Genomic DNA, 25,566 nt, shown 5'->3' on the forward strand with positions numbered 1-25,566 from the left:
CATATTTATTTTCACTGTTTTAATCACATCTATTTTCTAGGAAAAACAGGACTGCACTTGCATCTCCCCTTAAGAACATTATCTGTATAGTTATATTAGAGCACATTCTGGAATTTTGTTCTCTTAGATTGCTTTAAAATGTACTTACTGTCTTGCAACAAATACCCTCCAAGATCTGTGAAGAGGCTCCAGAGCCTCCTACAGACATCAAATACACAGCATCTGCTCTAGAATAATCTGTGACTTGAGTTCCCTTTCGTGGATATCAGAGCAACCCCAGATGAGTAGAAGACAGCTGCGAATCTATGCAGCCCCGCTGCTTTTGTCTGAAATCACTCTACAGTGTTTGTTCTGTGACTGTTGTTTCCCTCTCCCCTCTTTGCAGTCCTATCACCCTCATCAGTATGTGGCCCGAGCACTATGAGTGAGTATTCACAGCCCATGAGCACAAGCCGGGTTCTGGTCAGGTGTTCTAGCACGGGGGTCTGGACTAAACTCGGCTCTGAAGTACTACTCCTGCATCCTGGGTGCCAATCCTGGTGGTTTGTTTGCATGGCAAATTCAGTGTCTAACTAGACTAACATCTCCACTAGGAGCATCTATCAGTGTTTGGGCATAAAACTCTCACTGTGTGTTCTTTTTCAGCCCCTCGCAGTCCCCTCAGCTCTTCCACGATGACACCCACTCAAGAATAGAACAGTACGCCACTCGGTAAGGGACTTGTGTGCGCGGCCACCCAGAACATTCCATTCCGAAGTCATCCGACACCAGGAACGTACCTTCACTGGAGGAGTGCTGTTTCACAGAAGTTGTGATTGTGTGACATTTGCAGCCTGGGTTTGCATCTTCTCCTGAGGCAGTTTGCACTTTCCCAAACAACTGCTGTGCAGGCTGTGAAAACTAAATCGCAATAGGCTGTGATTACTGGGATCCTGCGAGTCCAAACACCGTACAAGTGGGATTTAGTTAATGTAACTCATTCTCGGTGAATGAAAGTAGGGATTTAGAGTATTCTCAGGAGGTGGTGCACATCTGAATTCCACTGTGTAATTAAATTTATGCTGATGCTTTGGTGTTGGGGTTTGTTTTAGAGTTCCTAAACAATACTGAGTGGTCCTGATGGTGTACACAAATTTTCATTAAAATAGTTAATATCTTTGGTCCCAGTAACCAGTGATGAAAATGCTAGTTTAATTCTAAAAGTAGCAGCAACTGAGCTAAGCTGAGACAAAGTAGAATGTTTGGAGAGAAACACAGTTTGGCTGTTGGAAAATGTGCGCAGAAGCAGTGAGCTGAGAAAGATCATGTGACTTGTTTGCTGAGAGCGTGTGACAGCAGAAGCTGAGGTCTGATAATGAAGGGCCCAGTGCTCAGGACTTCAGATACGTGCTTAGGTTAAGGACAGCCATGGAGACCCAATCTTTAAAGCTAGGAGGAGCACATGTAGAGGTGTGTGAGAATTCCACCCTTGCTTCAACGTAAAGACCGTCCTGAGGGCCTGGGAGGCCACTGGGGAGGCTTGGTCACAGAGCACTGTCATGTGGAATAAGGGCCCACAGGCCTTAAAGCAGTGGTGACAGAAATGTAAGTCAGCATTAGATGTTGTTTTCATGTCATAATTTTGTTAGGACCTTTGAACCCTAGTCCGTGTTATCACAATGTGATAGTTCAAAGGTGTCTGAGGATGTGCTGCCAGTTGACAATATCCTGTGTGGACATCACAGGACAATAACCTCTCATTTCCGTTTTTCAGACTGGCCCAAATGGAAAGGACCAATGGTTCTTTTCTCACTGATAGCAGCTCTACCACAGGAAGCGTGTAAGTAGATCACAGAGTTGGAACAGCCTGAGAGGCTCTTTCCTGCATTCGGGCTGTCAGAAATAAGCTTAAGTGACTATGGCTCTGAATTTTGATCCCAATCAAAATTAATAAATGCGATTCCTAAAATGTCTGCACAGATTTTATGCTTTTGTGTTATGGTAGCATGAACTGGATATGTTTATTAATTTAATATGAGTTAATGCAAAAAAAATCCTCTATTGGTCAACTGATCCGCTTTAGAATAATCAGGTCATTTCATCGATAGGGATGTAATATTTATTTTCCTTGTTCAATTTGCAAGTCTGCTTCTATAAGATAGAAAGACTGCCAAGTCCTCTTTGTTCTGCTTGCTTACATTTTCTCTATCACCGCTGCATTTAGCAACCTTGGCCCACATGTACTTGAACATATACTCCCTTCCCTTCCCTTCCCTTCCGGGAAAAGTGCCTCCTTGCCAATACTTTATTTTATTACAAACCTAGGGAAGCTTCATTGACTTTAGCATACCTTTTCAGAAGCTTTCTAGACAAGTATCTTATCTCTGATTTCCCTATTCACGTGTAGCCACCATGGTTGTAGAACTTTCCTGGCAAACACTTTATCTGTTACTACCTTACTGTTTGTATCGTCTTTCCTCCGAAGCCTTTCTTAACCTCATACTTCACATTAGTTCTGTGCAATGGGTGAAAGGCTGTAGTGATGTCAAGTGGCTGCAATTTGTGGCTTGGATCTGGTAGAAGATTGTAAGGTTAACAGAAAAGTTGAGAACATAGTGCGTAAGTGTTTTGCACTAAAAAAGACCACAGAGAAAGCCAAGTATAAACATCTGAAGCACAGCAGTATGGAGAGTCTCCTTTCCAATACGGAAAAAAATTATTCTAATTATTATGAGCCTTAGAGATGAGAGTTTTATTTCAATTTTAAATTTCAAAGATTAGCATCTGAATGATTGACAATGATATGATATAATGATTTATACCTTATTATTCAGGTAGTATGCATATGCAGTAATTTCTAAATTAAGATAATAGTTTATTCATAATGTTTGTTTTATAGTTAACATACCGGTATGCACTGCACATGACATAATTAAGTACCCTAAGTATCTTCTAAATCAAAATAATTTTCATCAAGGTTAAAAATGGTCGAAGAATTAAATACAAATAATAATTAAGATCAAAATCTTACCTCTTTAAAATGTCTTTGTCTTGCTGCATGAACAGAGTAAAAACAGTGCTCAGATGTAGTATATTCTGTCTTCAAATAAAATAAACACTAATTATACATTTAGCACTAAAGTTTCAGAAAAGACAATCAAATGGTTTGGAGCCAAATAAATCTCAGTGCACTATCGTTAGTTACATTAACACCTTCATCCATCCAACAAATAGTTATTGTTTGCCTACAGTGCAGTGGCCTGCTGGGGCCAGTTGTGAGATTTTTATCATTGGTAACTGGGACCACAGATGATGCATATTTTTGGACTTTAAAAACAGTCCTAAGTTGTTTCTTAGAGTGTTTGTTAAAAACTAATTTACATACATTTATATGCAGTTACATGAACTAGAGTAAAATAAAACAAAGGTAGTGCCAAAATCTATCTGGCTGTTGTTATCTTACTTGATTTTACTATTACCTGTGCCCTCAGGGCTGGTTATGATGCCATCAGATTGTGTGCCACTGGGTGTTTTTTCCTGATTCCGTACTCAGTGGTGTTCACAACATGAATTTGGTTCTGGTGAAAGAATGCAAACCCAGCAGCACTTGGGAAGGTACTGACAGGGCCCTCGATGTGTGAAAGCCAGCAGTGAGGTTCTTTGCCCTTTCACCTCCCATCAGGGTTCTTTCCCTATAAAGCTGCAGTGATTCTGTCTTCCCATTGAGGGGAGAGGACTAATAATGAGCCTGCACGCTTGAGGCCACACTGGATCTCAGATGCGCTGGTCGACTGTAGAGTGGTCAGCCTTCTCCATTGTAACATTTATTGACTTCACCACGTCTGTCTGAGGCGGCGTTCTTCCCTGGAGTGGAGGAGCATTTCTGCACTTTTGCTGGGACACCACAACAGCTCTCAACGTTTTGTCATCACTGCCTGTTTCTGACCTGGTGATGGTTGTCTTAGGCCACAATGTTTCCCCTTTCCTGGCAAGAAGAATAATTTTTAGCTTATTAAAGGGAAAATAGGTAGCTTAGGTCATTGAAGGTAGAGAACTCTCAATGGGATAGCCAAGGCATTCTCCCCAGATAATGGATAAGTTTAACTCTGAAAGAGTTATGTGTTTAGTTAAAATATTCAGAAATACACAGGCAGATTGTATGCATGAGTTTACAGATAAGAGTTAGAATGAAGCAAGTAAACATTAGAGTGTCCCCATGTGAGGCCAGTGAAGAATGTTCTGGAATGGATGTGGCAGCACTTAGGAGGGTGGTGTGGTTACTGAAGTCTGTGAGTGCAAAGCTAATCATTAAGCCCCTAACACATTTAACCCATCACGGGACACTCTGCCTTTGGTAGATGTGTGTACCTTTTAGTTTCTAACTCTTTCCATTCAGAATATCTCTATCACTTGAAAAGAAAATTGCAAATCTCATTCAGAATTCATTCGATACTTCTGTGAGTACTGGGCTTGGTTATTTAACATGTCAGGACAGGACAGTTCGTGGTGCCCCTTGGCACTGTGGGTTTCTTAGAGAAGTCCAGAATAATTATAGAAGTGCCAAGTCTAGAGCCTCATCAGTAGGGTGGGGGAAGACTGCAAACCAAACTGTGTAGTAAACAGAGAGTGATATGTTAACAATTCCACATTATTCTTTGGAACTTCTCTCTTTCTTGAATTCTTCACTTTGTGGCCAGGCAGCTCTTGAGATAATCTTTTATTTCAAGCTGCTGTAAGAAGAGTGTGTTAGGTTTCTTTTGAAGAATAATGGTGAGGGTCCCAAGACAGCCCCTAGCTCCTCTTTGATATGGAGCATGCCCAGGGCCAGCACTCTTCTGTGCACTTTGTCCATCCCTAGGGAATTGTCATCAAGACTGTTGAGGGTAAAACTCTTGTCCCCATTGTTAGTGCCACTTCGCCATGAGTGAATGGTGGCCCTGGGAAGGAGGGAGCTTGCCCAGGCCCTCAAAGTCAGAAAGTAGTGTAGCTAGATCAGCCCGAGCAGCCTGGATCCAGGCCAGGGTACTCCTGGCCATGCCACTGTGTCACCTGTGCTACCAGGAGGAGGGGGGCTTGCCTACCTGGGCTGCTGAGGGAGAACCACAGCCACTGTGGATCCATCCAGTCTACCAGGAAGTTGCCGCTGTCCTTTCTTTGTCCTGCCCATTCTCTATTCATGCCTCTTTACATATTTCAAACATAAGTAGAATTTCAGTGCAGAAGATTCTACAATTCAACAACCTTTATGATCAGTCTCTTAGCGTGGGAGATCTCCTTAGGTGATCTCAGCCTTTTGGCAAGAAGAAAAAATTGTCATGCTACTAGGTAAAAATGTCGAGATTGGAATTCACACTTTGTGTTTGAATTATCCAAAGCTCTTTGAGTCACGTGTGCCATGTGCAGTGGCCATGCTGCCTGTAGACTGACTCGTTCTGGTCCCCTCATTTTGGGTCATGTGCTGTCCCCCATAGCTTTTCCTCTTCCAGGGACCTCTTCGTTTCTTTTCTCCCTGTTTGACGGGCTGCTAGTTCTCACAGCTGTGACCTCACACATGCCAATTCCCAGGCCACCCTACTGACTCTGGACAGTGTAAAGGACATTAATTTTAGGGCTATAAAAAAATCTGCAGAGGAAGAATTGAGCAACTACATTTGAGCAAGAGGGACAGTATTCCAGATAGTACTGGAGACTCTCAGACCAGAATGGAAGGGTGCCGGTTGCTTCCACCATTCCCTTCAGAATGTCTTCCTCCATCTGCCCTTGCCCTTGGTGACACTGTCCTGTGTGAGAACATGAAAGGGGACGTCTGGATGTGCTTTATGCTAATACTGGTGTTGGCAGTTGTGAAATCGAACAGGGCAGTCCTTCAAAGGAGAGAAACTTGTATTTTTATTTAGTCTCGCCTACTTTCAAAAGGTCATTGTATGAATCACAGTTCTTCTGTCATCTGATAGGTGCTAATTTTGTAATCTAGATTGTACTTACTATGTGTGACAAATAATAGTACAGTTATACTCCCTTTAGTTGTGTTTCTGGGTACGGACCTACAGTTTGGATACATTTCCTATTTTAGTGCAAGACACACTGTTGATGTTTAATAACCCTAATCTACTACATGATGTACTATTATAATTAAAGAGTGTATTCTTGGTCTTCACTATATGCAATTCAAAAGTAGAATGTATCTATTTTTATATTTAACTTTTAGACCTAATGATCTGTGTAAAACACTTAAGACTAAAATTACATGTAGTACATAAATTATCCGTAAGCTCTTATTTTTATAAAATTTTCCTTGGCTTTTTTTCTGACACCTTCTTCAAAGAATTTAATGCTAGTTACAGTGCTAATGCTAATGATATTGTCAACCCTATGAACTTCTCAAAAGAAATGAATCTCTAAATGTTTACAGCAAAGAGTTTCTTAAATGCATTTGGACTGGTTTCATAGTATCCCAATCTTTAAAACAAATGTTTATTTTATATTACACAGTACTGAGCACTAAGTCTAATCCCTGAGATTGAGAGTTAGCGTAAATGCTCTAGCGGCATAAATGGCCTAAAGGTGTCTTACGATAGAGATAGCAGGTGACTCTGTGCTCCGACGCTTATCAAATCATGGCTTATGGGATCCAAGTTTCTTCATATACCTGAGGTCCTTGTATTACTTCTTCTTAAACTTCTACTCAATTTTTTAAAATCATTTTCAGTATGCTATTTATAGGTATAATAACTTTTTTTAACCCACATAAGAATCAGCTTACCTCTCATTTACCTGCCATTACTGTGTGCATTGCAAAACGTTCTACTGGTCTTGTTGCTTTGCAGCAACTTTATAGTGCACCCACTACATCTCTGTACCTTGTCTGTTTGTCCCTGTGATATTCCTTTGCATTTTGTCTGCTCTTCTTTCCCCTCTCTGCATGCCACGTGAGGGCCTCTAAGCGCCGTGTGTGATCTGTTTCGGCTGACTGCTGTCCCGGTGCAGTGCATCTGTTAGTCTCGGCCTGCTTCTGCCTCCTCGGAGCAGTTAGATCCAGAATGCTGCTGTTTACTTCCTGGCAGGAAAGTATCTTCTTCCCCTGGGTCTCCTGCAAGATTTCTCCTTGATTTCTACGTGAGCAACGTAGGAGCTTTGGCTCTGTTCTGTGATGCTACTCTGCAGTGTTAGTGCAATTTTCTCTTCCTCTCAGCCTCTAACTCTCAGAGCAAGCCCCAGATTCTCGTAGAGGCCTCTTTGTTTATCTCCCAGGGATGCAGCAGTTTCTTCAGGTAAAGGTCCTGAAAGAGGACATTCTAGGAATGATGCCATCGGCTGTTTCAGCCCGTCCGGGCTTGTGGCACGTCCTGTCCCCAGCTCCACACTCACCTTTTTTTGTTATTATTAACAAGGAGAAATTGTCTTGGGTTGTGTATAAAATATATAATATGGTTAATCCATAGAAATAACAAATCTTTAAAAATATTTTTATTATAACTTCTTTTTAAAAGAGAGCAGAAAAAATATGTAGGGTGCAGGTTGGATGGATCTGTCAGGACGGGCTTGCATGCGTCTTACTTACAGGTTTTAGTTTTGTTGTAAAGTTTCCACTCCACCTCTTTTTGAAATTCATTTGACAGAGTTAGAAGATGCGGAAACGATTCTGTGTTTGTATTGTGTCTGTGCTTATCTTAGTCTCCATTGACGTGTATGGCCTTTATTTAAACATACATGCACACAATTATACCTGTGTACCTATGTCGCTGTGGCTATATGTACAAATACATGCACACATGCATAAATATAAAGTTAGATACAGACGGACAGACTGACAGACAATCGGAAAACAGGAGAGGGGAGAGAGAATGGTGAAAGCCTAATAAACCGCCGAGGTCTGCTTTGGCCGTTGAGCCGGCCCAGCCTCACTCTTCCTGGGTCTCTCAGTGCTCCGAGCCCACCTTAGCTCAGAACTGGCTCAGTCGTGGGTGTCATTGCAGTGCCCTCTTTATCAGGGTAAACTGTGATAGCGCAGGGCTGACTTTTGTACGAGACTCATGAGATTGAGAGCTGGTGCCCATTATGTAGTATATAGTTTAATTCAGAATTGGTCCTAAAAATTACTTGCTGATAATATCTCATAAAATGTCTGTAGGTACTGTAAATGCTTACAATTATCATTTGCACTGAGCGATTTAAATAAAAGACTATAAAGATTATAACATCCTATGGGTTATAGGACATTTTCATCATTACTCACATCCAAATGCAACAGACAAGGAATTCAACTAGTTCTTTCTTAATGCTATTTTTTATGCAAAATTGTTTTACTACTACATGTTTGTAATGCAGTTGCTTACTTTCTGTGCAGGGAACTGATACTTGTACCTAACACTTCTGAATTCCTTTTTAAATCCCTTTTCCCAGTGATCTGTCAGTGTACTCTTGGCATTCAGTGAGTGCTTCTTCCTGTAGCTTTTATGTTAGCTGTTTAAGTCTCACATTAACGTGGTAACTTTATGTACATTTGCTGTAGTGTCTTATTTTATTATCTGTGTGGAATAAAATCTCACTCCTGGGATCTATGAGAAATAACTGGTAGGTGAAGACAAGCATGAAGTGTGAGATGTCAGATGAATGGGTTGCCAGAGACATAACAGCGACGTCATGGAGACATTGAGCTCTAAGACAAACTGGCCCAGCTGCCAACCCGAGCATCATTCCCACTACTACCTGGACCTCCAGAGACCTTGCCCGCCAGCCCTGAGCCTCTGTGTCCACCTCCTTTGTCCCTGCAGGGAGGATGAGCATGCCCTCATCCAGCAGTATTGCCAGACCCTGGGAGGCGAGTCCCCGGTGAGCCAGCCGCAGAGTCCGGCTCAGATCCTGAAGTCTGTGGAACGCGAAGAGCGTGGCGAGCTGGAGCGTATCATCGCGGACTTGGAGGAAGAACAGAGGTGGGCTGGGCCTGGGGGAATGAATAGGCCACCTTTTCTTTAATGCGAAGGCCACATTAGCCCCTATGGGTCCTCTCTCCTGAGTGGCTGTCCAAGATATCGTGGTGGGATCCAAACTATAAAGGATACTAGCATGCTAGAGTGAAGGCTGTGAATCCCGCGGTGTGAGGGCTTCCGGGGTGTGGCCTCTTAGAAAGTTGCCTAAAGCTCCCTGGTTCTTTTCCTGCCTGCTCATTCCACTGATGCATGCCTTTCCCTGAGAGGAAACAGCAGCCCAAGCTAAATTTGGAGCTCATAGACACTTTGGGAAAGAGAAGGCGGCGCATACCCTATCGACTCCATGTTTGCCTGCTTTGCACTAGGAATCTGCAAGTGGAGTATGAGCAGCTGAAAGAGCAGCACCTGAGGAGGGGGCTTCCTGTCGGCTCGCCTCCAGACTCGATTGTGTCTCCCCATCACACCGCCGAGGACTCGGAACTCATAGCAGAAGCAAAACTCCTTCGGCAGCACAAAGGTCGGCTCGAGGCGAGGATGCAGATTTTAGAAGATCACAATAAACAGCTGGAGTCTCAGCTGCATCGCCTTCGGCAGCTGCTGGAGCAGGTAGGGTGTGCGGATCTCAGCGGTCACTTCTGTCCTATGACCTGGGTTGGAGTTGGGAGAAACAAGGAGTTTGACGTGCAGTTGCTCACCTCTAATTAGCTTCAGCTAGAGGAGCTTAGAAATCTCTTTTACATGCACATTTTAAATCCTCTCTGGCACAAAAAAACGTGTTTTCCCAGTTTACAGTAGAATTTCTTCTTCGTTAGCACTACAGTCTACATCAACTCAGAATAGGGTGGTAGAAAAGATCCCATGATGCACCTCTTCCCGCAGTGCAGGTGGGAAGCGTTGGGGTGGAGATGGAGGGAGCACGTCACCAGAGCTCTGCACTGAAGCTCTCCTGCAGCGAGCCGAGAGCACTCACACCCCCAAGCCACTATTTGCTACTTTTGAGAAATTGAGTAACAGGTAGTTATTAATTTCCCACTATCATTTCCGAGCACTGGACCAAGTTTTATGGCAGTTGCTGGTATGCTTTTTTTTTTATTCCAATTTTTTTTATTTTTTAATTAATTAATTTTGAAATTGTCTAAAATTTATTGTAAAGAAAAAATCATTAAATTGTATGCTTTCTTGAAAGTGGCAACATGATATACATTGTGATGAAACCAGATAAACAAGATAAATGCACAGTAATGTGATTTTTTTTTAAAAGAAATACCATCTCTCATATTTTCCTCATTCTTCTCTCTCCTTCCTTCATCCCTCGCCCTTTCTCTTTCCCTCCTTCTTTCTCTTCCTTCCGTCCTTCTTTCCTCCCCCCCTCCCTCCCTCCCTCCCTCCCTCTGTCCCTTCCCGCTATTATTTTTCTTCCTTAATGCTGATCAGAACTTACTAAATCGATTTCCAATTCAGTGGGTAATAACTTGCAGTTTGCAAATGCACTGTTTGTGGTTTATAAGAGAGCCAGTGTCTGCCTTTTGCGGCCTGCAGTCCTATCAGAGATAACAGCAAGCCAGTTTCATGGCTAGCAAGTCCACATAAGAGGATTGCTGTAAGGACATGGCCTGTAGATACACATGGCTGCACATAGCCGCAAGGAGCAGGACTCACGCCGCAGAGCTGGCCGTGGAGCCGCCTGTGCATGGGCTGGAATCCCTGCCAAGGGACAGCGAGTGCGCTGCTTGAAGAATCCCAAACCTGAGCATTCGAGTCATCTTCTGTCTTTTTCTCTAATCCATGTACTGTGCACTTGATAGCAGAATGGAAGCGCTTTTCTCCAGAAATGATGTACAGGATCAAAGTGGATGTTTCTTTCTCTCCAGTGATTTGCTCCGCTTCTAGAAAACCATTCTGTCACAGTTGCCGTCAGTGTCTTTTTGGCTTGTCCGAATCACTCAGAGCATGCTCATTGCTATATTACCTACCTTGCGGCCCACGGGTCTCTCCTCACACTTCCACCATAAACTTTGCTCTGTGTCTGCCATTGTCTTAGAAATTGTGTCATGTGGCTTTGTAAAAGGTTTACATTGGGACCTCCAAACTCTACATCTTTAGAAAATAGCAGCTCCTCAAGAATGACCCATATTCTCACCTCAGCAGCATGCATGCCAAAAAAAAAGGAAAACAGGTGGCCCAAGACCTAGCTTTCTGTTAAGATCTCAGAATGTCTGCCTTTTCTGTGGAGGGGTAGAGGTGGGGGTGCTGGGAATTGAACTCAGGACTTCACACTTGCCACGCAGGTGCTGTGCCACTGAGCTAAATTGCCAACCCAGCATGTTTAATTTTAAGCTTGGTGCCAGGCATATGCATGGAAAAATTACTTTGCTTGTATCATGAACTTGAAGTTTCTGAATGGTGCTTAAAGAGAGGATGTATTTTGTGCAGTCTCTTTTTGAGAATGAGACGTGTATGTTAACAACTTCGGATATACACAGAATGACTGCAGAAGGAAGCTGTGCTTGAAACCTTTATTTGCTATAGCTTATTGATGCTCAGGGGTGGCTAAAGGCAGTCTGCTTGCTTTTTCTCGCCCTCCCCCAGCTCACTAATAGCTCATGTGCCTTGGAATTGCACAGCCGTGCTTGTGCAGATAGCTGATATCGAAATTCCTCCAAGCATCTCAGGCTGTGGGGCTCTTCGTATCTCTTCCCAATGGTTTAGCTTGAATGCCAGAAGTAGATGAAAAATTTAATTCTGTTTGTAGAAACAAGCAAAGCTATCAGACTTCAACTAATATGGACTTAATGAGGAAGTCTGCACAAAAATGAGACTTCGGTATTCCCTATATAATGGATTTCGCTTTCTAATTTTCCCGTATGCTTACCAACATAGCCATCACCATTACAAAGATTTATGCAAGAGTACACTTACAAAATGTTGGTCACTCTCCTCATAAAACTCTGTGCCATAGGCCACTGTTAGCATCACATCCATTTTAAATAAAGAATCCATGACACAAAAGGTTATATCATTTTCCCAGAATGACACCACTTCTGAGTGGCAGAGGTAGGATATGATTTCCAGCAGGTGGCAGCTAAATCTAAAATCATGCTCTTAACCACTGTCCATTATTTTTCAGATGCACTAATTTTGAAGTTTGATATATTTACCATACTAGATGCCCAGCGTTAATTTTTGAAAGATGCATGAAGAATGTTTCTAAATTTGCTGGGTTGATATAAAAGTAATACAAAAATAAAGGGATAGGGCTGGCCAGATAGCTCAGCAGACTAACATGCCTGCCTAGGCAGAGGTCAAGGGCCAGGGTTCGATCCCTGGCACCACATGCCATGCCAGCCCCACCCCTGGGGCACACTGAACAAGCGACTGAGACTGGGTGTGGTGGCGTTCACCTGTAATCCCAGCACTTGGGAGGCTGAAAACAGAAGGATCACTACGAGTCTGATCTGTGTAGTGAGACCCTGTAGACCCTCTACTAAGTACCTTAAAAAAGTGAATAAAAATAAAGGGATGAAAAGGACATTGATAAAGAAGCCCTGAAACACAACCAAATGAATTCTTCCAGGGGTAATGTGGAGAGAGGAAGGACCCTAGGTACTCACGTGAAGCACTAGTGCCTCTACCTGCCAGATGCTGAAGGCTTTGGAAAATGCCAGCAAGCAGAAATGTGTCCCTCCTTTGGTATTCATGCTGGGGGAGAGGAAGTTAAAAGGAAGCGTTGTTCATTAGGGTTGTTTGATACCTTTCTCTCTCATTCCAGCCTGAGTCTGATTCCCGAATCAACGGCGTCTCTCCCTGGGCTTCACCGCAGAATTCCGCACTGAGCTATGCACCAGCCGCAGACCCAGGCCAGCAGCTCCAGCAGGCAGGTCGGTGCCCCGCACACAGCTGCTGTGTTTCTCCTGCTTTGTACTTTGCACTTGTTTGCCTTTCATTTTAAGTCGCGTTCTCACGTGTGGACCCCTTAGAGCAGACAAGCATAGTCTCCATTGTGTGAAAAGAGTGCAACTCCGTTTTAACAATCACAGAAAAGCAAACATTTTAGGATAATAAGCAATAGTGTCTCCTGCTTATATACTATGTAGGATAGGAGTGGACTGATTTTTCAGTGAAAAATTAAAAATGTGCTTTCCTTTTGGAATGAACAAGAAATTAAATTTGTTTGCTTTGAGAATGATTGCTTAAAACAAAGTCTCTAAAATTCTCACATTTGTGTTGAAAACATAATACTGAAGACTATTACAATGAACATGACCATTTCCCCTGCCAGGGTTGGGGAGCTCTTTCATGTATCCATTCATCCTACTCTCAGTAGATATTTCTCTTTTGTCTTCTGGGGCAGAGATCCCACCCAAGACTGTCCGTGGTCACGTGAAAGGGTCGGGGAGATAGCTCAGGGAATAAGCACCTGCCTGGCAAGTGCAAGGTCCTGAGTTTGATTCCTGGTACCAAAAAAAAAAAAAAAAGGGTTACGTGAGGACCTGTCACTCATGCTAGATGGACTATCTTTGTTATGGACAAAATTCAACTTCTGAAATTCTGTGGAAGACTGTAGACCGTGACTAAATTAATTTATTTGTGGAATATCTCATCACATACCTCTCCTTTGTGGCAGAATAAGCCAGCCCACACTGGGAACTCCCAAAAGAAAGAGGGAAAGAGAAATTGAGAGATAATTTGACTTGTATGAAAAAATACTTTTCATGCAAAATGATTGATTTCCAAATGAGACACGGAGCTCAATGTCATTACTTCTAGTCCTGTATTTCCCTGTGTGCATAGATTCTACAGAAACTATTAGTCGATTGTAACTGTCATTACCAAGAAAGGAATGCAAAAGGTTATTTTTAAAATTTCCCCCTAAAATCATCCTTTTCAATAAGAACTCATTTCCTTGTATTTTTTCAAGACTGGGAAGGGTAGTTGATACTGATGCTGAGTTGTGGAAAGCTGACATTAATGCCGGGAGGCCTGACGTTCTTTCTGTGCTGTCTCAGCAGCTGAGGACCTGTTGGCCCCGCCTCATGACACCAGCACAGACCTCACGGAGGTCATGGAGCAGATCAACAGCACGTTTCCATCTTGCTGCCGTGAGTATGCGAGGCTGGGTCCGCACGCCACGTTTCTCCTGCCCTTCCTCCCTTTCCACAAACAGCCCTTTGTCTTCTTCGGCAAGATAGCAAAAGGTGATGTTGGAAACCGTGTTGGGTATTATTGGTGGTAAGACAAACATTATATATTTTGACAAAGAAAAGATAGCTCAAGCTAGATATCATATCACTAGGGCGTAGTGACAACACAGTCCTGCTCTTTGAAATTTTGTGCTATGCCTTAAAAGTGGTAAAATGAAAGGCAAATAAAATAATGTCTGATTCTAAGAGGAAATTATTCTCTTTAGTGTAAGCTATCAGAAGAAAGTGGTATTACTTCAAAGGACAGCTTTTAGTGGCATGCCAGACAAGGCACAAGAACATAGTCTTTCTAATGTAATTCCCTCTCTTTTCTTTAAGAAATTGTTGCCGGGTATCATCAGATTAGGGTACAGAAAGGGCTTATTTTCAGATTTTCCTTTTTTTTTTTTTTTTGACTGATTTATTTTTTCTTGTGATAAAATAATCATTGTGTAAAAGCCAAATAATTTAAGGCATCACAGATTCTGACTCTGTGAATTTTCCATATGAGCAAGCAGGATCCAGCAAGTCACTGAATAAAGACTCTGCAAGTCTCAGGAGAACTTACATAATGGTTCTAATTTATTGATTATTGTTCCAAATGTTCTGGGCACTTTGCCACGTTACAATTTCTGCTGAGCTCCCACCTGAAAGATCGCCACAGTTTAAGCAGAAAATCTTTCTGTATATGGACACGTACTCCTGATGTCACCATCGTATTGTAAATAATCTTGTAAAGAATAGGAAAGTATCATTTGTAAGGAAGGGGGAAGTATTCTCCCAACCTGATTTCAAAATTAGACAGACATTCAACTAAGACTTTATTAAAAAATCACAACCTCTCCTTTTATCAATGTCTTTTTTTTTTTAAAAAAAAATCTTTTTAATGTATTTATTTATTTGGTACAGGGCCTCACTATGTAGCGTGGACTCTAGTGATCCTCCTGTCTCAGCCTCCACAGCACTGGCATTATAGGCATGCTTGGTGTGGGGCCGGCACAGCATGTAGTACTGGGTATCGAACGCTGGTCCTTGCGCTTGCTAGGCAGATGCTTAGACTGCTGAGCTATCCCCTCAGCCCTCCTTTTACCAAATTCTGTCATCACCATCTCTGTAGAAAGTACATCCTAAATGAGGAGAAAGATATTATCAATTATTAGTAGTAGAGTTAAATAAGAGATATTGATGTGATTACAAAATGTACCTTCATTTTATACTACTATAGTTTTAAATATGCCACAGATAGCAGGACTTAAACTATTTAATATATATTCTTCTCTGGGTTTTCAGGTCTGCAGGCCTAAATCACGTATTACCATTTACATGAGCACATAAACACATCTTTTTATATTTGCAAGTGAGTCATTTCTCGGGTTTCCATTTGTGATTCTCACCCTCAGCCCCCTCCTTCACTCCCATGAAGCAAACCCACTGGTGTGTGTGACACCAGTACACACACAAACACACACGTAACTTTTTGGACTCCAGAGTGTCTCATATAAGCTTAAGAAAGCCATTTGTTGCCTGCATGTGTGAGGTTGTTGCTTACTTTTTAGACTATTTAAACCATCTTTAATAGAGAAACTGATTCAATCTTTTTTTTTGGTGAAACCAAGGATTGAACTCAGATCCTTGCGCTTGCCAGGAAAACACTTATTCTACTAAGCCATCTCCCCAGCCCTCTGATCGAATCTTTTTGTTGTTGTTGTTGTTGCTTATTTTATTTTTTTAATTATTTATTTATTTGTGGGGGGGCAGCTCAGCCCACCAGGGGGCGGCGCCGGCTGGCATGTGGTGCTGGGGGATTGAACCGCGGTCCCTGTGCTTTGCTAAGCTTGTTCTAAGTAGGTGCTTTAGACCACTGAGCCATCTCACCAGCCCGATTGAATCTTTTATAGTAATTATCATTCAAGGTTGAACTTGATTGTAGAAGTTGGGGTTATAATATTGAATGGCTAGATGAAACATATTTTTTTTCATAAGTCAGAGTTTCAAAATCAAAATTTCAGAAGATATTGTATAGTTCAGGTTACACCCAGATACACTGATAATTAAAGAACAAATCATGTAAGTTCAATTCTGCTTAGAAGGTTTTATTTAAATGTCATAGTGGACATTTTAAATTTAAAAATCAGTTGACAGAGCCAAGAAGTATGTTTAAATATATACCTTATAATGAGTATAAAGTGAATAATTTCCAATTAAAATCTCTATACTATGAAAGATTTTTTTTTCTTTTTTTGAACCAGGGATTGAACTCAGATCCTTGCACTTGCCAGGGAAGCACTTATTCTACTGAGCCATCTCCCTGGCCCCCTGAAAGATTCTTTACAAGTTTTATTTTTTAAAGTATTTTTAAGAATACAATCATAAATGAATATAATTAAAATAATAGAGAACAATTGAAAACAGGTAACTAGAGAGAAAACATGAATCCTAAAAGGTAAATGAGTTTATTTCGTCTCATAATCCCCCTTTTAGAGGCAAGTTTAAAGCTCTTGTTGACTGGGAATATTATTTATTACTCAGGTTTAGGGAGTAGCTGATGGAGCCCTTCCTGAGGCACTGCAGGAGGAAGCTGGCTTATGGCCTCTTAGTCTTAAGAATGAATATCTATAACGTCTGCCTCTGAAACTTGTGCTGTTAGTTTGAGTTTAGTTTGCCCTTTTTGATACTTATTTTGCTTTGATAATATAAAAAAATCTCCAAGGTAGTGAGAGTTTCCCACTTAAAAAAGCTTCGGAGACTGGTTTATAACATTGATGCATAGCTTAAATCATCTAAACTTACTAAATTTTTAAAAAATGGATGTATAATAATCAGCGTATGGAATAGACTTGTCACCTAAGTCATGCTTCTGAAATGAAAGCAGGATGTATTACTGAATGATTAAATTTTCCAACTGGGAATTTGAGTTGTTGGAGAGCAGTCAGAGGTGCCGTAAGTGTGATTTGCTTTCGTGCCCCTCTCATCGCTCAGCTCGCGCATATTTTAGGGCCTCATGGTTCCCAAGGCTTTCTGACCAGCTTTGGGGGACATCTAAACCAATCAGATTGGCGCCCGCCCAATACCACGCCAGTCTCTCGAGCCCTATAACTAATGAGAATTTTCGAATTGGCCGTCACCAGCCTCGGGTGAATTGATCTGCATGTTCATCTTGACTTTTGGTCCTCTGTGGATTAAAAATTAGCATAGCCACAAATGAATTTCCACTCCCAGCAATCTTGGAATTAAAATGAAACTTTCTATTCATGAATCCTAATTGTGTGGATTGCTTACTTTAGCATGACTTTTTGGTTTCAACTGTGTTGTATGTAGCGCTTTAAAATTCCTCCATTTTGAGTTAATATCCCAGTTGGCTGTCATAGCATCTTTGAGTTATGGCTTTTTACAATCTTTTAAAACCATATTGATTTTTAGGGCTGGCCAGATAGCTCAGCAGATTAAAGCACCTGCTTGGGCAGAGCGCAGTGGCAGGGTCTCAATCCCTGGCCTGACATGCTGTCCCTGCCCCCAGGGCAGGCTGAGACAGCGACTGAGACTGGGTGTGGTAGTGGGCGCCTGTAATCCCAGCACTTGGGAGGCCAAAAACAGGAGGATCACTGCAAGTCTGATCTACATAGTGAAACCCTGTAGACCCTGTAGATCCTGTACCAAATACATAATAAATAAATAAATAAGTACATGAAATTGCATTGAATTTTAGAGCAGAGGGGCAGACATTGCTGTGTCTTTCAGCCTAGTTAATGAAGGGAATTTAACTGTTCTGCCAATTAAGTAACATACTAATATCACCACTGATGGCTATAACCATTTCTTTTTTTAATGAAAAATGTATTGTCTCTTATTTCAATTAAGTCCTTCAAATATTCTGGTAGTAAGCTGAGTAGTTTTGCTGTGATAAACCAACAAATGCTTTCAAAATTACTGTTATTCCACAGGCCTGTTCCCACTGTAAATTGCCTGTGTTTGCTAAATTTAAGTGATATTCATCAAAAACTCAAAGCCTACTGAAATACAGTGATTTCCTGATTTTTCTTTTAAACATATATTTGCATATTTGTCCAGGAGAGCATGTATAACCTTTCACTTGATAAAAAGTTGTAAGGTTAAAAGTACTGGTTAGGAGCAAAATGGATTCAGCTTCTGCTAAGGTTTGGCTGTTTGTTATATTTGTTACTTACAAGAGAAGCATAACTCTGCTTCTTCTGAAAAGAGTAAACTTGGTAATAATTCAGCCCAGACATCCCTGGAGTGTGCCTAATGAGCATATGACGTCTACTCTTTTTATGCATTTTGACTTCTGTATGTGGCAGGCAGGACCAGGCCTGCTTTAGTGTGATTCTTCCCCAAACACAAGACTCACACTTTCCCTCCAGAGTTTCTACTTCACACCTTCTCATTTTTTTTTTTTTCCTCACAAAGGAGTTAGTACCCAGTCTGTGGTCATTGATGCACCCCCCCCCCACACACACACATACACACATACACACACACACGCACTGCATAGAGAAACAAGAGATAGAAGAATTCAGCAGACTCAGTGACTAGAAAGAATTCTTGCTTGACCATCATTAGTGGCTGGAGCGCCTCCTCGCCCTCCCTGTATTCCATGTGATAGTGATTGAGCGGGAGATGAAATTTGCCTGCCCTGGAAGTGGCCACCAAGTCAGATCAGGTTCACTGTTGTGGGGGTACAGGGACAAAGTGAAGTGCCTGGGTGCAAAGGTTAGTCAGACGCTCCAGCTACTCCACTGCTCTTTTGGGCCCCCCAAAAAACATTGTTAGCTGGTGTTCTTGTTGCCAAGGAGTAAAGTAAGTAGCCCTTTGTTGCAAGCCCATAGCCACCGTCTACCTACAACCTCCAGACAAGGGTGAGCGATGGATGAACATCAGAAATGGAAGACTCGTTCCCTCATGGACCTCTTGGTTAGAATTTGTACTCGTCAGTAAAATGTACAGAATTTGTTTTGTTCTCATGCATAAAACAAATACATGGCATAATTTAAAGAGGAAATTTTGAGATATTTTGTAAAATGAAGTGCTCAATAAATGTTTTAGTGCATATTTATTTGAAAGAGCTAGCCTATTTGGGGTGGAATTTTTGTATTTTAAATCACAGGAGATAAAAGAAATTAAATAGAGAATCTAGCCATTGTTGAAGCCTCTGGGCAAAGCATGGAGGGCTGTTCCTTATTTTCTTGGAGGGTCCACTTAGCTGCAGATCTATTATCCTACTTAGAGTGCTACATTCATTTGCATGCATGAAAGCTGTAAGCAACAAAGCAACAGTCGGGCCCTCAATTGATTTCTTTTGTTTCTTTTTTCAGCAAACATCCCCAGCAGACCACAGGTAAGAGTTAATGGCCCGATTGGCTCAATTCCTGCTGATCCAAGCTAGAATAAGCAGATTAGCTACCATTGATTTTGTCCCACTCTATTCTCTATGCAAATAAGTAAACTTGTTTGACATTTAAATTGTTAGTTGATTCTGGGCAGGTTTGTCAAGCTGAAGGGCCCACAGGCAGGAAGTTCCCAAGCTGATCAAAAACATCATGTGTTTGATCCTGTATGTTCTAATGACTTGTTACATACTAGACAAAGTTGCCTATATTAATCCGGCAGACCACTGTCTCCCATGTAACTATGGTAGAGTGTGGACTAGAATAAAAAAGTGACAGGTATCAAAGTAGTGGTACAAGAAAGTTTGTTGAGGCTGTGAGCGATGGAGGGTGGGGAAGAGACTTTTGTGTGTGTGTGTGTGTGTGTGTGTGTGTGTGTAAACCCTCAAATACTTTACAAGTACTCAGAATTTAAAGCAGAAAGGCATGTTAGAATCTTACTCTGTTTGTAGCTTTGCTGAATTTTTCCTGGCCATATAGCAACCTAGTGGCTAGAACAAATGCCAGACCCCTTGTGGAAGGAAGGCCCGCTTCCTCCTTCCTTCTGCTGGTACTTTCTTTCCCCTTTGACATTTAAATTTGAAGCTGAAAGCAACAAAGCAACAATCAGGATATTTTCCTGTCTTGGGCAAATGGGAAACTCATGAAGAGTGTACCTCTCCTTCTGGATAGTTGTACTGCTCATTTGGTGTGGTCATAAATGTGTAGAATTCTGAGACATAAAATGAGAGTTACTGTGCTCTTCTTGAAGAAACACATCCAATTTTCAAGGATAATAGAAAACATGGAAATAATAAAATCTTGAAGCCTTCATTTTGCCATGAAAGCTTTAGTTATATATTAATATGTAAAAGTGGGATTGATTTCTCTCCTCCTCTGTTCCCAAAATACATAGAATCGACTCTGGTTGGAAAGACCTCATGTTAGAAAGGAACTAGGGTGGACTGTTTAGATACTTTCATATTGCATCACTGTGAGGGTCTCACCTCAGTATCTTGTAGCTCCACACTGTGCCTGAAACTCAGTGAACACTGCCATGCATGTTTGCTGAGTGTCTGATCTCACTAACCTGGCAGTAAAAGGTTCAGAATACGAAATACAGAATCATGCCCAGTATAGAAGAGGCTCTAGGCAGGAGTCACTGAGGAAGCTATTTATGGTCAACCTGGAAATAACGCTCCTCAGGCAGTTTTTCCAGCAGCTTCTCTAGCAACATACTGGCAAGGGGTGGAAGACTTCATGTCCAAGTCCTCCATGAAAACAGAGGGCATAGACAGACAGTGTGTCTTTATTGGGAGTCCTGAAAGATTCCTCATGATTTGTGAGGCATAGCCCAGTTTGGATTATTTTATTTAACAGTGATTTTTTAAATGTTTCTAACTTCTGAATATTTTTAAGAAACCAACTGTTCAACCTTTCCTTGGAAAGGCTAGTTCCAGTCCTCCACTGTGGTTTGGGTCTTCTTGATTGGGAGATTTTAGGATTAATGCACATTTCTGTACCTCTTTTGTTTTGATTCCTGGCTTCTCTTCTTATTCTCTTGACCCCATGTTGGGACAGACAGATTGGCATAGTCAGCATGCATCTTCTATGGGAGACCCTGTCACAGTCCTCCCACATAGTCAGCTTGCGTCTTCTATGGGAGACCCTGTCACAGTCCTCCCACATGGGACAGGTGCTCGTACTGGTTTCATTCCATTGCCCTTGCGCTTTCTGCAGGAAGAAGCCAAGCGTTCTCCATCTCAACTTGGTTTCAGCCTGAGCAAGAGGGAAATTATGCAGAATTTGTCCTATGAGGTCTGCACTCATGGAGAACCTACTTGGTGGCTTTGTGATGAGGTGAAAGGGCCTTATCCCAGGGAGCAAAAGTCATATGGGAATTTAGGGTTCCCTGTGAACACAGCCAAGCAAGGCTAGCCTGGTTCAGACAGATGCACTTCTAATTCCTTGAGGATTGAGTTTGGGCTACGCCAAATGCTTTTTGCAAATGTTGTGACCTTGCTGTTTTCTCCTCCTACAGGCCATGTGAAGCGTTGACCCTGCCAGACAACATTTCCTGACGTCCAGTGTCGCCTTTCCTGCCAGTGCCGGTCCCGACTTCCATTTACTCCGAAGCTCCATGGCTCCTTGACATGTGCTGTTGAGCGTTGACTGTGTGTTCTACTGAAGGAGTAAAACACTGACTATCCAAAGAGAAAAGGCTATTTTGTTTTTATAATAACCATATGTTATTGTTTTCTTCTTCCCTTTCTATGCAACTGTAAATTAATGAACAGAGAGGTATTTGGAAATGGTAATACATTTGTCACTGATTTGTATAATGTGTACAGCATTGGGAAAGTGGGTGGGGGCTTTCTAATATGATTCTGTGTCTTTATTACCCATGAAAAATCATCTAAGGATTAGAAGACCACTTCACATTTTTACATTCCTCTTGCTGCTCCCGTTAACCTTGTGCAATGACTTCATTTATTTCTTTGACTCCTTTACCATTATGTTTGGTTATTTATAATTCATCGGCCACATGACCAAATAGATTCTGTGTATTTGTTCCCAAGATTTGGCCAAATTAGAAAGTTCTTGCATTACCGTCCAATTATATATATCTTAGCTTTGAATATACTGTTTAATTTGACTTGCCATCATATACTTATTTCTTTAGTGGTAACCACTAAAAAACCTCCTGCGGGCCTAAATGGCATACCTATTAGAATTTTATTCCTTTGTAAGTAGGTCTTGCATTCTTTATTTATTTCACATCCCAGGCTATACAAAGAGTATGTTACAGTAATCTCAAAGATCATTTTACCAAAGGTTGCCCATGTAAGCATATTTTTATTTTGACACAAAAACAAAACTTGGTACAACCTTTGCTAGTGCCCTGGTCTTTGGTTTTTATCATAAAGTACACAGCAGACTTCACCTATCCTGAGACAAAAGCACATCATTATCTTTAGTTCCCTTTGGAGAGACTCTTACTGTTTTTGTGTTTTCAAGTTCCATATAATTCTTGTAGCTCCTTATTGCTTTCTTTCTAAAAGCAAACACAAATTTAGTGCATGTCTCATCTTACATTTTTGATGAATGAGCAGCTGTGTTGTGTCCTGTCCCCTGAGAAGTACGTTTGGAAAGGCTGCTCTCCAAGAGCCTGTGCCACAGCTTTTACCGAAGAGTGAAGTTAGCGCTCCGATGGGTGTACCCCTGCCTCAGACTTGGCGTGCATTCGGTGTGGCTGAATGGTTCCATTCTTTTATTTAAGATTTAATGGAAACATTGTAAACTTGTTAATTACCAAATGTAGCGAAACCAAAAATTTAAAAAAAAAAACGTGTTTTGGTTCAAGCATAAGTACTTGACTATCAGGACATTATACCTTTGAGTTCTTTTTCACTGAGATCTGGCCAAGAAGGAGGCTTCAAGTTAGACATTATTATTCTCTTAGAATAGTTTGGGTGGGATGGGGGCAAGGGTGTCTATTTACAGCATAGATATTTTGAGAAGAAGAAAAATGTTTTATAAAAGAGGAAAGCCATGACTGACCACCTTTCTACCTCAGATCCATCTTCCTTCATCCTGTTGGAAACAGCTTTATGCCGCTGCAGTTGCAAAGTGTAGAGCTTTTATCAGGCCATATGATACCCAAGAAAGCACCTATTTAATGGAAAAAAAAAATTCCCTGAACTCAGAACTCCACGTTGTAGATTTGGTACCTTCCTTGTTATTACTTTGACAAGTCATGTGTTGATTTTTTCTGCCTGTATTTGTATGCAAAATACTCTCTATCTGCTATTACAGAAAAGCTATGTAAACACTACATTGTAACCTAAATAATAATGAAAAGAAATATATTGCAGTAACAACAACAGGAAATAAGTATAATGTTCTTTTGAAATATGTGGTTAACTAATCATAGGATATCATCTAATCAGGTTACATGTTGTATTTTTCATCCTGAATAAAAGTAATTTTAACACAAAATGACTTTGGTATGCTGCTGTATTCACCAATAGAATACCCTCTTGAGTGTACGTTGGTGAAATTGCAAGGCAAGCCTGTGTCCGTGTATCTCTTACACACCAATCCACCTCCTCATTATCTCTCTTTCTCTCTATTATATGCATATAATCAAATAATTCTTAATTTCCTTTACAGATAAAAAGCTCATTGATAAGAGCAAATGTCATGCTAAAAATATGCACATACAGCCTATCGAGGCTTCATTTTCCTAACTAGATGTCACTGGCATTTCGTTGGTTATGCTTTCAAATCCACTTCCAGCCTTAGGCTCTCAATGCATGTGATTTTCATTTGTGTCCTGGAGTGTGACCATTCTGGTAACTGGTTTAATCGATTTCTAAAGCCATCGAATGGGAAACAGTGTCAAGAGTCAAGTTACTTGATTCTAAAACATTTTAAGTGAAGTAGGGGAATTCCCTGAAGTCAACGTAAACCTGATACGTTCAAATACACTAACATTGTACAATCTTAATGCTGAGAAATAATATTCACAGCAAGAATTCCTGAGGAAACAGTTGGTTTCCAGCAACTGATTGTGTAGTTGAATGTGAAAGTGAAAACAAGTGAAAGAGATTTGTTTTTCTGCCAAGCTTTCAGTTGCTTACAAATCATTGTAATTCTTTTAAGGAAAGGCAGTTTGCTGTTGGATTACAGCTGTCTCTCAAATGTGTTCATTATTTCAGTAGAATGACTCTTCCAGACCCTTTTCTAATTTCACTAGTTGAGAGCTTTATAAAAAGGCAATAAACCCCACTAAATATCCTACTTAAACCTCTGAAGATATGCTCCAAGACTTCATTGACATATAATGTCAACTTGTGTTTATATGCAGTTAGGTGACCAGAATGAGCCTGCTATGGAGGGCAGGCAGGAGACAGTCACAGTTGCAGTATGTCCACCTGAGACAGCAGTCATCTGCCACCACAGAACACTGCATGGCAGCTAGGAAACCTCAAGGAAAAGCACTGTTCAGTCAAGGAATGGGAATTCAGCTCACCCAGGAAGCACTCTTGTAATCCCAGCTGGATTTGCTCACACAATCCTGGGAAGCCTCGGGTCACCTGAGGGCACTGATGGTCTTTAGTTTACACCCCTGTTGAGGAGGGCAGCTAACTTGGGCTGAGGTGGGATGACAGTCCAGGGAGCCTGAGGAAGCTTGCAAGCCCTGCAGGCTAAGCTGATGTATTCTCTTGCACACCCGGTGTGCAGCTGTGTGGGCACAAGAACGGGGCTTTTGCTGACAAAAACATCAACACCTGGGGGGTCAGGGTGATAGCTCAGTGGAATAAGTGTTTGCCTGGCAAGCACAAGGTCCTGAGTTCGATTCCTGGTACCACCAAATTAAAATAAAAAATTAAAAAAAAAAAACAAAAAACAAAACACTTGGGCCAAAATCTGTTTGTCAAAAAATTTACAAGGCTTTTCATCTCTAAAAGAAACTGCAAACTCACAGAACAAAATTAAAATGAAGGTACATAGGAAGGAATGCATTGGGGCCCTTAGTCTCACCATACAAACTTTAGGCAAAGTAGAGGACTTGGAGGTGAAATGACTAATTTATCAATTTTCTTGGGAAATATGTTCACCAGCTCAATGAAAGGGAAAGGTAATCCCTTTATAAGACCTTTTAAAACATCAGTCCCTCCATGCTAGGCAAATAATCCAATTTCAAAACAACAACAGAAACCAACCAGCCAATAAAAACTGAGACATGAGTGGAAAACCTTAACATTTCTGTGTCCCAAGTCCTAAGAAAAGAAGAATTCAAGATTGACAGGATGGGCTGGGTGGACAGCTCAGCGGTCTAAGTGCCTGCCTGACAAAAGCATGCCATGCTGGCCTTGGAATCACAGGTTTGCTATACCGGCCAACAGAACTGGGCATGGTAGTGCACACCTCTAATCTCAGTGCTGAGGAGGCTGAGCTGGAAGGATGACTACAAGTCCAAGCTGCGTACTGAGACCCTGTATGAAATAACTAAATTAAATAAAAGGTTAACAAAAAGATACATATGATGCTGTATCCCTTCCAAAACAGCTGTTCTGAAACATGCAATTT

The 25,566-nt window shown here is 41.4% G+C and overlaps 1 protein-coding gene across 1 annotated transcript in view; it reads left to right on the forward strand.

The window, feature by feature from the left end:
- Positions 1-23,472, forward strand: part of Utrn (utrophin) — a 522,813-nt gene extending 499,341 nt beyond the window's left edge. The window contains exons 67-75 of the mRNA XM_023712207.1: positions 355-424; positions 646-711; positions 1,754-1,819; positions 8,754-8,912; positions 9,275-9,515; positions 12,679-12,787; positions 13,916-14,008; positions 19,420-19,442; positions 21,512-23,472. Of these exons, the coding sequence (XP_023567975.1) occupies positions 355-424; positions 646-711; positions 1,754-1,819; positions 8,754-8,912; positions 9,275-9,515; positions 12,679-12,787; positions 13,916-14,008; positions 19,420-19,442; positions 21,512-21,520 (836 nt within the window). The 3' untranslated portion in view covers positions 21,521-23,472. The remainder of the gene's footprint in view (positions 1-354; positions 425-645; positions 712-1,753; positions 1,820-8,753; positions 8,913-9,274; positions 9,516-12,678; positions 12,788-13,915; positions 14,009-19,419; positions 19,443-21,511) is intronic.
- The last annotated feature ends 2,094 nt before the right edge of the window (positions 23,473-25,566 follow it).

Source organism: Octodon degus, unplaced genomic scaffold (assembly GCF_000260255.1).
Source record: "Octodon degus isolate 3935 unplaced genomic scaffold, OctDeg1.0 scaffold00024, whole genome shotgun sequence".
Classification (NCBI taxonomy): Eukaryota; Metazoa; Chordata; class Mammalia; order Rodentia; family Octodontidae; genus Octodon; species Octodon degus.